This window comes from Momordica charantia, assembly GCF_013281855.1.
Source record: "Momordica charantia cultivar OHB3-1 chromosome 11 unlocalized genomic scaffold, Mcharantia_2.0 BLBB01000011.1, whole genome shotgun sequence".
NCBI classification, from domain to species: domain Eukaryota; kingdom Viridiplantae; phylum Streptophyta; class Magnoliopsida; order Cucurbitales; family Cucurbitaceae; genus Momordica; species Momordica charantia.
The window spans coordinates 6682500-6695629 of NW_028275159.1; the positions used below are offsets into that span (position 1 = coordinate 6682500).

Below are 13130 nucleotides of genomic sequence, written 5' to 3' on the forward strand. Positions count from 1 at the left end.
TTTTTTTAATTTTAAATATGATTGAATCTCAAATATCATCAATCAAACAATACTATGATTATGAAACTAGTATACTAAGGGATGAGGACAATAAATCCAAGTCAGAAGGTGCTGTTTTGGGCAGAAACAACAATCCCTTGGATCTACTCTCTTATCCACTCCTTTTTACTTTTGTAGAGAGTTCAAATCCCACTCAGAATTTCGAAAGAGGAAGAAGAATCTCTACAATGGCTGGAAATGCTGCAAATTCCACGCCATTAAAGTTCCCCTCCACCATTCCCACTGTGAAATGGAATTCCAATCCCAGAATTTGCGTCCTAACAAAACCCCCAACTCCATCTCTCTCATTGTACCAAGTTCAGTCTCTCTCTCTCCACAACAACTGTAGATTTTGCTCCAGTTTCTCTCTCAAAGCTTCTTCCTCCATTGCTTCAGGTAATGGAAATGTCAATCTCCTGTAGAATCTGTATCTGTTCTATGTTTCTTTTCTTTTCTTTTTTTTATTACCTTTTGTCTGTGGAGTGATTCTTGAGTTTCTGCTTAAAGGGTTCTTTTTTCGGCTGTTTTTCTCTTAGTATAGATTCATATATGATGAGAAATTTGGGGGTTAAATCAGATGGAGTTGAATGTAATGATTTATAAAGTTGAGGGTAATGTTGAGTATAAGTTGTGCCTGTTTGTTTGTAACTAATCGATTTTCTATGATGATATGATATTGTGCGAGTTGAAATGTTGTTCTCACTTTAATACCAACAATCTTCTCCTTAAACGATGTACCACCAAGCCTCCTTCGAAATGGACAATTTCATACCATCGTAGAAATAGGGGTTGGCCCATTGTTCGTGTGCGTATTAACCACATAAGAACTTATGCAGATGTTCACATGAAAGCTAAGTTGGAGAAATTTCAGAAATTAATCTGTTAGAAAATCAAGATTTAGAAAAGAGGAATGTTAGAGATTTAGAAAATAGGAATGTTGGAGAAACTCCATCTCTCTCAAAGAAAAGAGGAATGTTAGAGATTTTTCATCTCTGTCTCTTCTTTTTTATTTTTTTCCCCTCAGAAAGTAGTGGTAAAGCCTTTTCACTTTAATCAATGGTTACAACAGTTGGAAATACAGAATATGTGGTGGAGCCTTCAACAAATGTGAAATTTTCGACGTCCTTGTCTCTGCCAGGGTGCTCAACTTCACTGTCACTGCTCGGAACAGGTCAGTTCCATTATATTGTCTTACTGAATTGAGAATTCTACTAAAGAGGAAGAAGAATACAGTGTTCAACTGAATTTATGAAAGTTTATAACTTTATACTGTTGAAATCGTCCACTGCTCATATTTTGGCTGCAATGCACAAAAGAGAACCATTAGAACCAAAGGCTCTCAGAATTTTATACTGCAACTGTAACAAAATATTGGTGCAGGCAATAAAATTGCTCCCAAGTCTCAAGAATGAAGAGATCAACAAAATTTTCTTACGAGCGAGGAAGAAAAACGACTTTCTGTTAATAATACCGTCATTAAACGCACAATTTGTTGGTTGTAAGATGAAGTTTTATGTTACTGCAGCAGAAACTGGATCAAAGATGATAGAGATGTTTATTGTCCTAATGCAAACTATGGGTTTTTTACATTCGAAATTGTGATACTTGTAACTGGACTATGTTCTTCAATTGGATCTTGATTAGCTGCAAATATTTCAGGTTACAGAGAGAAAGTTTTTGCAATCATTGGTGTTAAGGTTTATGCTGCAGGACTATACATCAATACATCTGTCTCAAATGAATTAAATTCTTGGAGGGGACGATCAGCCACTGTGATCCAGGAGGACTCTTCCTTGTTCAATATAATCTTTAAGTGTAATACTAATAACCATACATATAAATTTTGCATAACTGTGTTGAAGCTCAGTTATGTAACTATAGGTTTCTTTTCTTTTAATGGCAGCTCCCTCAGAAAAATCTTTACAGATTGTTCTGGTCCGAGATGTTGATGGTAAAACTTTCTGGGACGCCTTGGACGACGCTATTTCTCCGAGAATCAAAGCACCAACACCGGTCGATGAATTGGCATTATCTACCTTCCGTAGCATCTTCCAAGGGCGGTCTCTTAAGAAAGGAACTTTCATATTCTTGACATGGCTGGAACCTCCAAAGATGCTTGTATGTTTAAAATTTAGATGACCAAACATTTTTAACTTCTTTTTCTTCCAGCAGTTATGATATGGCATAGACATTCTTAGTTTTATCTTCTACCTAGTTTCAATTTGCAAATTCTGATACGGGAGACGTTGCGTGTGAATTGCAGGTCAGCATCTCAGTAGATGGCCTGCCAACAGGAGTAGAAGCTACAATTGAATCGAATAATGTGACGTCGGCTCTTTTCGATGTTTTTTTCGGAGACTCCCCTGTTTCTCCTACTTTGAAGGCTTCTGTTGCAACTGGATTGGCTGCAGTTTTGAAATAGATCCTCATCTTTCTTGTACTTTCAATTAGTTTGAATGAACATTTGGATATGGATCCACCAATCAAGTTACAAATCAGAGATCAAAATAAGTGTATTATGATACATGTAGGAGAAAGGGGCCAACTCAAGAATATGTTACAATTCGATTCAACTTTATCTGCTCAAGCATTTTGAGAACCTGTGCCATTGTCGGTCGCTGAGCGGGTTCTGGTTCAAGACACTTCATTGCAATGCTGAATACGCCATTAACTTCGTCAATCGGACAACAGACCAAACTACTGTCAAGTACATATTCTTCCCTTTTCTCCTGAACAACTGTTTTCACCTGTCATTTCCATTACACCATGAAAGTTAAGAAAAGGAATAGCCTGTTATTAAACTATCCATTCTTTTTTATGAATGATGCTTTCAGTTTATAGCACTTGAGTACTGAATTTATTGCCTCTTGTTCAGTCCAAGATATCACCACAACATCTGGGTTGTCGGTGATCGAACACATCGAAAACTATCCATTTTATATAATCAATATGAGCAGTCAACCAACCTAAAGACTATGACTTTCTTAGGCTACTAAAATATGGTTCATGATTCACTTACCCACATCACAAGTTTGGTTCCCTCTTCCATAAATGCTTCATCGGTCGGTTTTTTCCCTGTTAAGAGCTCGAGTAGTACTACACCAAAGCTGTAGACATCTCCTTTCGCCGTTGCTCGCCCGGTATCGAAGTATTCTGCAGAAATGAAGTTAGTGTTGTCAATGCCAAGCAAGGGAGGGGTAAAGTAGAATGGCTTTGTGAGCTTATACCTGGAGCCAAGTATCCAAATGTGCCTGCCACAATTGTTGAAACATGAGTCTTGTCTGGTTCCATGAGTGTTGCCAATCCAAAGTCGGATACTCGGGCATCCATGTTTTGATCCAAAAGTATGTTGCTTGACTTGATATCTCTGTGTATGATGTGCGGGATGCAGTCATGATGAAGGTACGATATGCCTCTCGCTGCACCTACTGCTATTTTATATCGCGATGGCCAATCCAAAATCTTCTCATTTGATCTTCCTGCAGTATCATTGATTTCAGGACGAAATCAACACGCTATATGATCACTTAGAAGCATCGTGAAATCAAAGGCTTTGATATATATACCATGTAGGTACGCATACAAACTTCCATTTGGCATTAGCTCATATATAAGGAGATTATAGTGAGGGGCAGTGTAGTATCCATGAAGTGTTACGATATTCCGGTGCTTTATGTCGCCCATCGCTTCCAATTCTCGTTCAAATCCTTGATCTCTCTCGACACTTCCTCGGTTCAGTCTTTTCACCGCATATGTCGTGGAGTCGCTTAGTGTAAGTTTGTAAACTGTCCCATGGCCTCCAGAGCCAATGATGTCTTTGTTGTTCAGCTTTAGTGTTTTCTTGAGGAATGCATCTGATTTTAGGGACTTTGTTCCTGCAGATTTGAACATGACCATCGTCCCACCTATATATGCATTCAACCCGTTAATTTTAACCAATCAAACACCTATTCTCAAGAAGTTTCTGCTTTTCGAGTTTAGAATCAATTATACCTGATATCCCGTCTTCATAAATCACGTGTCTTCTTTTCCAGCGTTTGTAAAGAAGCAATGCTATGAAGATCTTCGACACAATGAAAGCGACGCAACTGATCGTGGCATAGAATGCTATAGCCTGACCTCTGTCCATTTGATTCTACAAACCGTAAAAATGTTCAGAATAGTTTGTATGGAAGGCAGCACTCTTGAACTCCCGACGTTTCCACTAATCAACTCTACATGAAGACGGCAAGTTGACGATCTTTCAATATGTTTCTCGGCATCAGTGAGCTGTAGCAACCGAAGGTTTTTCTCTGCCACAACTGAAAGATGCAGGAAAAAGATATTGACCATCCAAAAGGCAGACTACAAAATTCAGAGAGGATAACAACCCCAAGATCTGAACGAAAGATATGGAACTTGAAGAATCAAGCTTAAACAAAGAAACCGAACACTGGGTTGAGCTAGAGAAGCAATCAAGAAGCCAAGATTTCAACATAACAAAATGAAAGCAAGAACAGGAGAAGGCTGTGTATGAACTTACCTGATCTCCATAAGCTGTAACATGAACAGGGATGGAAACCAGAAGAAAAACAAGCAGGAGAGAGAGAGAGAGAGAGAGAGTGCAACTTTGGAAGAGGATGACAGCTTTTCCTGAGGGACTGTAAATATGATTGGCTGATTTGACAAAAATGAAAGCTTTATCATTTGCTCATGGGGATTTGTGTTTGTCTGTACTTTTCTGATTGACATGCCTCCAATTTCAATGCAAAATCCCACCACAAATCACAGTTTGACATGTGTCTAAGACTGCCTTAGAAACAGTACTAGATACTTTTAGTGCATTAGTCGACTTTTAAGAGATATTCTCATGGAAAATACTCGTGTAAGGAGCAATTTTGTCCTCGTCACTATTAAATATTTAACAATTAAGAGACTTTTTTAAAAGAATGAATTATCAATTTTTAAATGGTGGTGAGGAGAAGATTTGGTTCTTTATAATTAAGGAGCTAAATGTTTTCCTACCTTTATCCTAATGAAAAAAAAAAGCAGTTAGTTTATCCTATCATTTTTAAGTATTTTATTTCAATCTCTAAACTCAACACGAAAATGTATGTTATCTCTTGGTTATCAAAATTCATTACAAAATACAAAGCTTGTTTTACAAAATTAGAACAGGTGTTTTTGTGGAAAAAAAAAACAATCTTTCATGTGGCTAGATCTTACTGTTTACACTCACAGCCTCCCATTTTGACCAAACTCTAGTGTTCATCAACATCTTGGTTTCGAACACTTTAAACATCTTGCCTTTTCCCTTGTGCTGCAATTCAAATTTATGACTTTGAGCAATTATTCATGTAGGAAAAGTCAACATTTCCCCCCAAAAAGAAAATAATTGCATGGGAACTTAGTTCGCTCTTTGTCGATGTTAACGGTTGTACCAATTTCATCTCTATATTTTAGTCGACACCTACTAAACGTTCACTAATGAGAAAATGTCAAATATAGGAAACACGAACCAGCATGACACTAATATGATGATAAAATTTTAAAATTTCCTTAACAATTACAAATGTATGGATGAAAATCTGAGCTACAAATAGTTGATGAGTTGGTAGAATAGAGAGGATGAAAAAGGAATTGGCAAAGCATGCATCATGTGAAAGGTTGTGCTGTCGTCCATAGATTCTGTACCATCTGTCCTTTGGCTTTCCCTCAAGGAGTTGGGAAACTCACAAGCCAACATATCAATGGCAAATTGTGTCAAAAAAGGAAAAAAAAAACAATATCAATGGCAAATTAGGAAAGAAATACAGCTGAGGAAGACTACTTTTTTATTTATTCACATCACATGCTTTGGCCTTCTGTGACTTGAAATGGGCTCTCAATATATGTTTTCATTCAATGGAAGAAGATGGAGATTTCACCTTAAAAAATGGTAGTTTTTGGATCACTCTTGGTGGAATCAGTTTTAACTCATACAGTAGATTCTACTTTGGGATAAGAAAACATTCACAGGAATTGATGACTAGTTCAAGGATTTGTTAAGGAACTACAACCAAAACTGCTGAGGGACGATTACACGACAGAAGACTAACAATCAGATCGTCTTCATCAATATTCAAGTTGATGTACAAGTATTACCGACGAAGTTCCACCATTTTTACTTGATAAGTAACATCCCGAAGAGAGGACCTTTTAAATCTTGGTTCTGGAATTTGCTCCGACGTGCCTATAAATATTCACCTCAAGACGACTCTTGTATTCGCAATATGTACAACTTAACTGGGAAGCTGTCTGTAGGTAAAGCAAACAAAAGAAATGATGTGGATGGACATTGCAATTTCTGTAATGATTCAGTGACTTCGTATTGCCCTGTATATTATGGATTTACATACATTAGCAGGGTGTGTTTGACCTCCCCACAAACACAGGAAGAAAAGGGTGATATGACAGTCAAATGAAGAGACGAAAAAAATTCATAAAGTAAGGTTTTGGATTGTACCTTCCTAATCGAGAGAGCTCGGGTTCTGCTAGGAGCATGTCTTGAAGACTCCTCATACTCTTCTCTCCTTCAGCAGAACTACAAAAGACAAACCTCATGGTTTAGGCATGTAGAAGGTGAATATACTCTCTAAGAGGCAAAACTATCACTAAACTTGCACAACCACACAGGCATTGTTGTCTATAACTTGCTGAGAATAGTCGAAATATGTTTTGACAAGGCACCTTTTCTATTTTAATGGATTAATCCATTACATTCATAAGATATGAAGTAACGTACTTGTTAATTAATAACATGATACAACATCACTTAGAAGTACGGAAGATAAAATGCATGGAACTTTGTAGATACAATACCCCTTTAAATGTACACAGTATCAGAGATATCAATGATTAAAAGGTTATGTCCAACACGGCCAAACTCGTTTCCACTAAAGAACATTTAAGCCTTCTAAACTTCACTTTTTCTTTTATTTTTTATTTTTTAAATAACCAGGCCTCGCATTATGCTCCGACTCAGAGTCCACCCCACTAATCTTCGAGAAAGTTTCCCCTTTGGTAACATTCATGTTTTTTGTTTTCAGTTTTATTTAGAAATTTAAGCATTTGACAACTATTTATGTTTTCTGTTTCCCAATTTTTAGAAACGTTTCCAAAATTGTATAGAAATTTTAGAAACAACAGAATCAAGTTTTTTGTTTCTGGTTTCCGTTTCCAATTTTTTTCCAAAACATAAATAAAAATATTGTTTTGCTTGACTTATAAAGATTACCAAATACAATTATATTTTTCTTTATTAAAAAAGAGGAAACAAAAGACAAAAATCTAGAACGTTATCAAACAAGCCTCAAGTTTTCAACCTAAAATTCTTCTGTACTTAAACTTTAGATTTAGCCTTCCAAAGAAAATTCATAAACCCATTTAAGGGGGAGTTGTCCAGCAAATATGACATCATACAAATTGCAATGTTATTCATAACTAGGATAAACAAAATGACCTTATTACCTGAAAATGTGATCAAGCAAAAGAAGCCTATGATGAAGAGAACAATCACTACCAACATAGGTAACTACCAAGCTACCAGCATCAGGGTGAGGCCAGCTTCTTGAAGTGGGAAATCGGAGAATAAACGTCCCAGGCTCTTGAAGACCCGTCGGACCTTGAAGTGATAATTCAGCTTCTTCCTTAGTAATGAATCCTTCAATCCACTTGGGCGACAAAGAACTCCACATTGCATTTATCCATTGTCTGGATAAAGTAAAAGCTACAGGATATAACCAACACCACATTCTCTCAAAGTTCTCTTGGGCCAGATACTCTTGGCAACCAGAAATTCTCCTCAGCAACTCAAAGTCCTGATTTTACAAACAATCTCTTTTAAGTAAGACGTTTTAAGGAAAATATGTCTAGTACTCAGTCAGTCATAATAACCAAGAGTAACCAGTTGTTGAATATTCAGTCACACCGATCTAGATTCGGCTTTAAAAGGATGCCGTCACAAGAGACAGTTGACCAATGGAAGGAATTTCATAAGGAATGGCAGAACCTAGAGGCTAATGGACTGATGAAGAGATGGTCTTGAGCTTCATCATTAGCTTTTCACATAGTACCTAGCACACCATCAGGAGCTCCCTATAAAAATTTTTACTTTCTTTGGACAAAGAGAGATACATGTTAAAGTTAAATACACAACACGAGTAGTTAGAAGGTGACTAGTTTTAATTTTTTTCATTTTAATTTTGAAAAAAAAAAGGTTTAGTTCATCGATATCCTACCACCATAAAACAGGCCCAACCAGATTTGAATCCAAATAAATCATTTCAAAGTTGAATGATTACAGATGGTTAATTCTTGCAAGAGAAGATGGGGAATACCTGCTGAGTGAGAGATCTAGAGCTGCAGCCAGCAATTCTCATGAATTGCTCTTCAATCTCAAAAACAACACTCTCCCAGTGAACATGATTCTTGTTTTGTGAGATTGAATTCCAAGCTCGCGTTCCCTCCTCTACTAACTTTCTTGCCATTAAAATTTGATGCCTGAGGTGAAAAGAGAGAGAGAGAGAGAGAGAAAAAAGTGAAGTCTTGTCTTTTTTTTTTCCTTGTCTTACTAGAAGCGAATTAGATTAGTAGGTAAGTCTATAGGGGAGGAATTAGTATAAGACATCACACAAGGTTAAAAAAATTATATTGCAATTGCAATTTAAGACTAGCGAGGAAACTAGTATAATACAGCACACAAAACAAAAGAAGAAAATTCAGTGTTTTGATGAACCCTGGGGAATAATGTCACAGAAATCCCAAAGAAAGTACAATTACCGTGTAATTAAGATTGTAGATTACCTGTGGTGTAAACATCCAGAATATAGGGAAACATGGTCGGCAAAGTCCATAACATCTTCCTTCGACACAGAGGTTGCAATCTCCTTGAGCAGAAGAGACTTCTCAGATAAACCTGCTAGGCAATATTTGAAAATGTTAACATCCGAGATTGGATTTCCACTGGTTGCAGTTCTATTTAGAGCCGAATGTCTGGCTTCAGTGCTCCCGGAGTCCGATGGAGAGGCTCCTATCGATCCATTATTTTTGGGTCTTTCTGTTAAATTTGTGCGAAATCCATTTTCAGCCTAGAACAGCAAGACTTGTTAACAATGTGACTAAGATAAGTCACTAGACTAACAAAAGCATAAGAATTTCCATTCAGAATGCAATCTAACCATCCTTGTTTTTACAAAGTTTACTTTTATTGAACAATCATCCATTATTGGGGTGCATGTTAGATCAAATTTAAAAAGTAAATAACAAATACCTCATTAGCAGTAAAAGAATGAGAATTGCATTCTTCATCTGGTTGCCCTAATGCAGCATCATCATTAGAGGTTGGTAAAACTCTATCTTGTCCTAATTTAATCCTCTTCAATAGTGGACTTGGTTTTTCTTCATCTAAAGAAACATGTTCATGTTCTGATGTTCCATTGTCCAAACCAGATGACCGAGATACATCATGTGGATGGAAGGTAGATCTTTTCCACATCAGAGTTGACATGCGAGTGTTTCGACTCCTTGAGATGCAGCGAATTGGAGAAGAGAGAGCCTCGAGGAAGGGATACCTCTCAACTTTAGGTATGCAAAATCTAATGCGGAAGAGCTTGTTATCGCATTTAGAAGATAGCTGAAATCGCAAAATAGAAAGTTATGGAACAACTATAACATAAGTTGAAAAGAATAAGGCAGAGGAAATCTAGTTTTGATTCAAATTACAAGAGGAACTTTCTGTTCCTCATTGTATCCATCAATATATAACATCAATTTATTTTTAAAAAAGATTGTACATGGCAACAAGAGGATCATGGGCATAATCAATCCAAAAAAAAAAGAAAGAAAGAAAAAGGATGACTGTATTGCTCATAGGGGTATAGAGTTCTCAGACAAAGAAATTCCTAGTATGCAGATGTAACATGATCCCTAATTACCACAACTTTCAAACATTTTGAAGACAAATGATAGAATAACAATGTACAGGAATTTTGGAAAATTTCGAACAAATATCAGCAGATTTATCCTGCCATCTACCTGAGATATTTTTAGCTTAAAGGATGCACGCCCATGCAACAGTTTACTTGGTCTGTCACTTGAAGCAAATTCAACACCATCGTAGCTTGCCAAAAGGGGAGCTTCTTCATCACCTGACTTCTCCACAGCTTCCCCGCTATCAGCATAGATGAGGGAGGCAACAACCTGTCACGAAATGAGTAAAAACTGCCAAAGTGAGCGTCCAGATGTCACCTAATTGACCACTATCTCCTTTTTTTTTTTAATAACTAGGAGTCGGAGCTTTACTCCCCTATACCTATGGGTACCCGCACCCGCCTCAAAGCCCGGACCTAGGAGACATCAAGGGTTTTTGTTATTAAACTCATTGGAAGGTATGAACTTGAGACCTCTAAGCCAGTATGACCAAGAGACCAAGCCCTTGCCAATTGGGAATTGGCAATCTCTTGAAGACTACAATTGACCACTATCATATCATTGGCACAAACCTCGAGTTCCTTCAAAACAGGCTGGCCGGAGGAATCTAACAGCATAACATCCAACGCAAAATTTCTACGGCAAGATGGCTGCGGCTTGCAAGGAAGAAGCAAAAAATTAGCATCAAGAGAGGTAAAAAACGTAACCATTGCAACTAGAAGCAGGTAACAGAAAGCTCCCTAACCTTGCCACCAACTATATTCCAAATGCCATCACTGCCCTCTTCAATCTCCATGGTGGAAGAGTTGTCGATAAATAACTTAACCGGTAGGTCCTGGTAAGTATTGTAGCAGCATAAATGATCAAAGAAAAATTTTCTTGGTTTTTCCATGAAATTCAATTAGTTCATTTTAAAATCAACATATGGAAAGACAGTCCCACCGTACCTCGACGTAATGATCCCTAATCGATGAAACCAAGGGAAAAACTTTTGCATTATGAACATAGCCCTGCACACTGTTGTCTTCACCATTACTGCCTAAAACAATCTTCCCCAAACCCCTTGGAATGGCATCTTCACTAAGTGAGGATGACGCAGACTTTTCTCCAACCATTTTCCCATCAATATGAAGCCGGACAAAATCAGTGGAGACCTGAAAATGAAAACTCAGAGTAAGCATCTCTTTTGTGGCTAGCACATGTGCTAATGGGGAAAAAGGCCACGTGTGCTAATGAAAACTCAAAAAGTAAGCATCTCTTTCATCCTATATTTAGCTGTAAAATATCTATAGCAATTGGTTCGCCAATCAGCAATTTCATCGACCACATATCCTTTATAATAAATTGTTTTACTTAAACAATTTGCAACATATTTCAAACAGGAAATATGAGAATATAGTAAGAGTAAAGATCAATTTAATCAAATAACACAGTTTGGAAAAATATTATGCTGCAAAAGACTTGTTAAGTAGTCGAGCTGATAATACCTCACATCCAATGTGAACCCATTTTTCCATAAAATCAGAGTCATGCGAAACTTCATTTCCAGAAGAAGAACCACCAGGGCTGGAACCTTCATCAGCTTTGTGTAAGGCAGTCAATGGCATAATCTTTATTTTATTCCTTTCACTAAGAACGAGAAAAGGAGACGTGCCTGATGAATCTAACTGCACCTGAAGCAACTCATCCAAAACAAAGTAGGAAAGGTAAAATGGTACTCAACTCAACAGTCTAGAAATTCAAACCATTGACATGTGAAAACCAAGAAAGTGAACTTATCTAGAAATTTGCTCAATCCAAAGGCATCATTCCTAGAAACTATCAAAGCACGTAATGAGAGAATTGTATTCCTAGATTGAGATAATTGGATTTCACTGTGAAATCAGAAGATAATATTGATCACTGCATCTCAACTAGGGGAACATTTCAAATATCCATACGGATTCCTTTGCAATGATATTTTATAACTTCCAAATAAGAAATACCCGAATTACCAAAGCATGTAACTTTGAAGAAGAAACTAAATTTTTATCCAAAGTAAAAGAAGTTAAAAAAAAAATCAAAGGAGATAAAGGAGATAAAGGAGGTAACCTACTTAAATTTAGCATAATTTTCCATGTTCTAGTCATAGTGTTCATAAAAGAGCTTGACAATTAAAAGCAACAAAGTATATGGCTTCCTTACTATTACATGATCAGTGTAAGAACTGGTGGGCTCGTTTCAAAAGATGCCAAAAATATTAAAGAAAAAAAAACACACACATGGAAAAAAACTGCGCATACACACATATTATAAGATGCCTGAAAAATATGATGTTCAGAATAGGTCAGAGGCAAGACAAATGAATATCGAGGATTTTATCAGATGTACTACAAACATAGAACAGTCACTCTACAAACAAAGGGTGCTCAAAAACACCCAATTCTTAGACCAAGAAAACAAAAAAGAAACAGGTTTCCACATAAAAAATACACAGGAAGACGATAATGGATACAAGATCAAGGGGAAAAAACAAACATTAGCAAATATAAGATTGGCAAAAGTTAAACAAACCTGATGAAGGATTGTAACAGGGAATGTGGAAGAACTCATGAGATAAACCCAGAAGCAGAGAGTAAACCTTCCATCATCTCCATCAATTTCCAGCCTCAGATTCTTGAGCAGCGAGCATTCCTCGCTACCCATGATTCTCACTCTTTCGAGCAACAATCTCAAAAGGGCTCCTTTGTTTCACCACAACCCATCAAAGCTGAACCTCCATTTCCACTCCCAAACCTTTTTTTCTCTCAAATCCACGATTACTACGGCCTCTCCCAAGGGAAACGCAGCTCCCTTCTGACGGCTGTTAACGGTTGGTGCAGTGCTCCGATGGCGCTAGGAACTGGGTTTTGATCGGGTGGTTCGATTATTACCGTAGACGACTCAAATTGACCGGTTGTGATTCGAAGTCAGCGATTTGAGTCGTTGGTATTGTGTCGTGGAAGAAGATGATTGGAAGAAGAAATTTGGCAGGGGTTTTCGAATGTTGGTACTGTTTGTAATTTGTGCATTGCCCTGCTTGAAGATTGATTGAACGAAATCTGAAAATTTTGGATAAATTGTAAAATCTTTGGAATCCCTCCCGCGGTCTCCTTTTTTACTGT

At 37.2% G+C, this 13130-nt stretch overlaps 3 protein-coding genes across 7 annotated transcripts; 1 reads left to right on the forward strand and 2 right to left on the reverse strand.

Moving 5' to 3' along the window:
- The first annotated feature begins 82 nt into the window (after window positions 1-82).
- Window positions 83-4732, forward strand: FAP3 (Chalcone-flavanone isomerase family protein). 2 transcript variants are annotated; one of them, XR_015789008.1, is made up of 6 exons: window positions 83-435; window positions 1109-1210; window positions 1699-1854; window positions 1943-2157; window positions 2303-2746; window positions 4074-4732. XR_015789008.1 is itself a non-coding variant. In XM_022285154.2 (5 exons), exons 1-5 carry the CDS (start codon window positions 228-230, stop codon window positions 2459-2461), a joined length of 840 nt encoding a protein of 279 aa, XP_022140846.1. In that variant the 5' UTR covers window positions 83-227; the 3' UTR covers window positions 2462-2877. The 2 variants fall into 2 exon arrangements, 1 of the variants encoding a protein (XP_022140846.1); XM_022285154.2 differs by lacking the exon at window positions 4074-4732 and having other exon boundaries at window positions 2303-2877.
- LOC111011399 (Protein kinase superfamily protein) lies at window positions 2446-4168 on the reverse strand. The gene is made up of 5 exons (XM_022285143.2): window positions 4033-4168; window positions 3606-3944; window positions 3267-3518; window positions 3059-3192; window positions 2446-2786 (listed from the first exon to the last, which is right to left on the reverse strand). Exons 1-5 carry the CDS (start codon window positions 4166-4168, stop codon window positions 2586-2588), a joined length of 1062 nt encoding a protein of 353 aa, XP_022140835.1. The 3' UTR covers window positions 2446-2585.
- Window positions 4733-5895: 1163 nt separating the features above from the next.
- On the reverse strand, window positions 5896-13055 carry LOC111008576 (SH2 domain-containing protein B). Of its 4 annotated transcripts, XM_022281319.2 has the most exons (12): window positions 12541-13051; window positions 11475-11660; window positions 10935-11141; window positions 10733-10822; window positions 10560-10637; window positions 10093-10257; window positions 9329-9691; window positions 8863-9146; window positions 8397-8559; window positions 7528-7877; window positions 6524-6601; window positions 5896-6393 (listed from the first exon to the last, which is right to left on the reverse strand). In XM_022281319.2, the coding sequence occupies exons 1-12, from the start codon at window positions 12670-12672 to the stop codon at window positions 6375-6377; spliced, it is 2115 nt and encodes a 704-aa protein (XP_022137011.1). In that variant the 5' UTR covers window positions 12673-13051; the 3' UTR covers window positions 5896-6374. The 4 variants fall into 4 exon arrangements, 3 of the variants coding, with proteins under 3 accessions (XP_022137011.1, XP_022137027.1, XP_087976214.1); XR_015789003.1 differs by lacking the exons at window positions 5896-6393; window positions 6524-6601 and adding an exon at window positions 7988-8132 and having other exon boundaries at window positions 7736-7877; window positions 12541-13055; XM_022281335.2 differs by lacking the exons at window positions 5896-6393; window positions 6524-6601 and adding an exon at window positions 8069-8132 and having other exon boundaries at window positions 7740-7877; window positions 12541-13055.
- Window positions 13056-13130: the final 75 nt, after the last annotated feature.

Coding starts and splice junctions, on each gene's coding strand:
- LOC111011399 (XM_022285143.2), bottom strand. CDS start 4,168: ATGGACAGAGGTCAGGCTATAGCATTCTATGCCACGATCAGTTGCGTC. Junction 3,193..3,266: donor ATTTGGATACTTGGCTCCAG/GTATAAGCTCAC, acceptor TCATTTCTGCAG/AATACTTCGATACCGGGCGA. Junction 2,787..3,058: donor GAACCAAACTTGTGATGTGG/GTAAGTGAATCA, acceptor TGGAAATGACAG/GTGAAAACAGTTGTTCAGGA.
- FAP3 (XM_022285154.2), top strand. CDS start 228: ATGGCTGGAAATGCTGCAAATTCCACGCCATTAAAGTTCCCCTCCACC. Junction 1,211..1,698: donor ACTGTCACTGCTCGGAACAG/GTCAGTTCCATT, acceptor CAAATATTTCAG/GTTACAGAGAGAAAGTTTTT. Junction 2,158..2,302: donor TGGAACCTCCAAAGATGCTT/GTATGTTTAAAA, acceptor TGTGAATTGCAG/GTCAGCATCTCAGTAGATGG.
- LOC111008576 (XM_022281319.2), bottom strand. CDS start 12,672: ATGGGTAGCGAGGAATGCTCGCTGCTCAAGAATCTGAGGCTGGAAATT. Junction 10,823..10,934: donor TTAGGGATCATTACGTCGAG/GTACGGTGGGAC, acceptor AATACTTACCAG/GACCTACCGGTTAAGTTATT. Junction 7,878..8,396: donor CTAGATCTCTCACTCAGCAG/GTATTCCCCATC, acceptor TTGTAAAATCAG/GACTTTGAGTTGCTGAGGAG.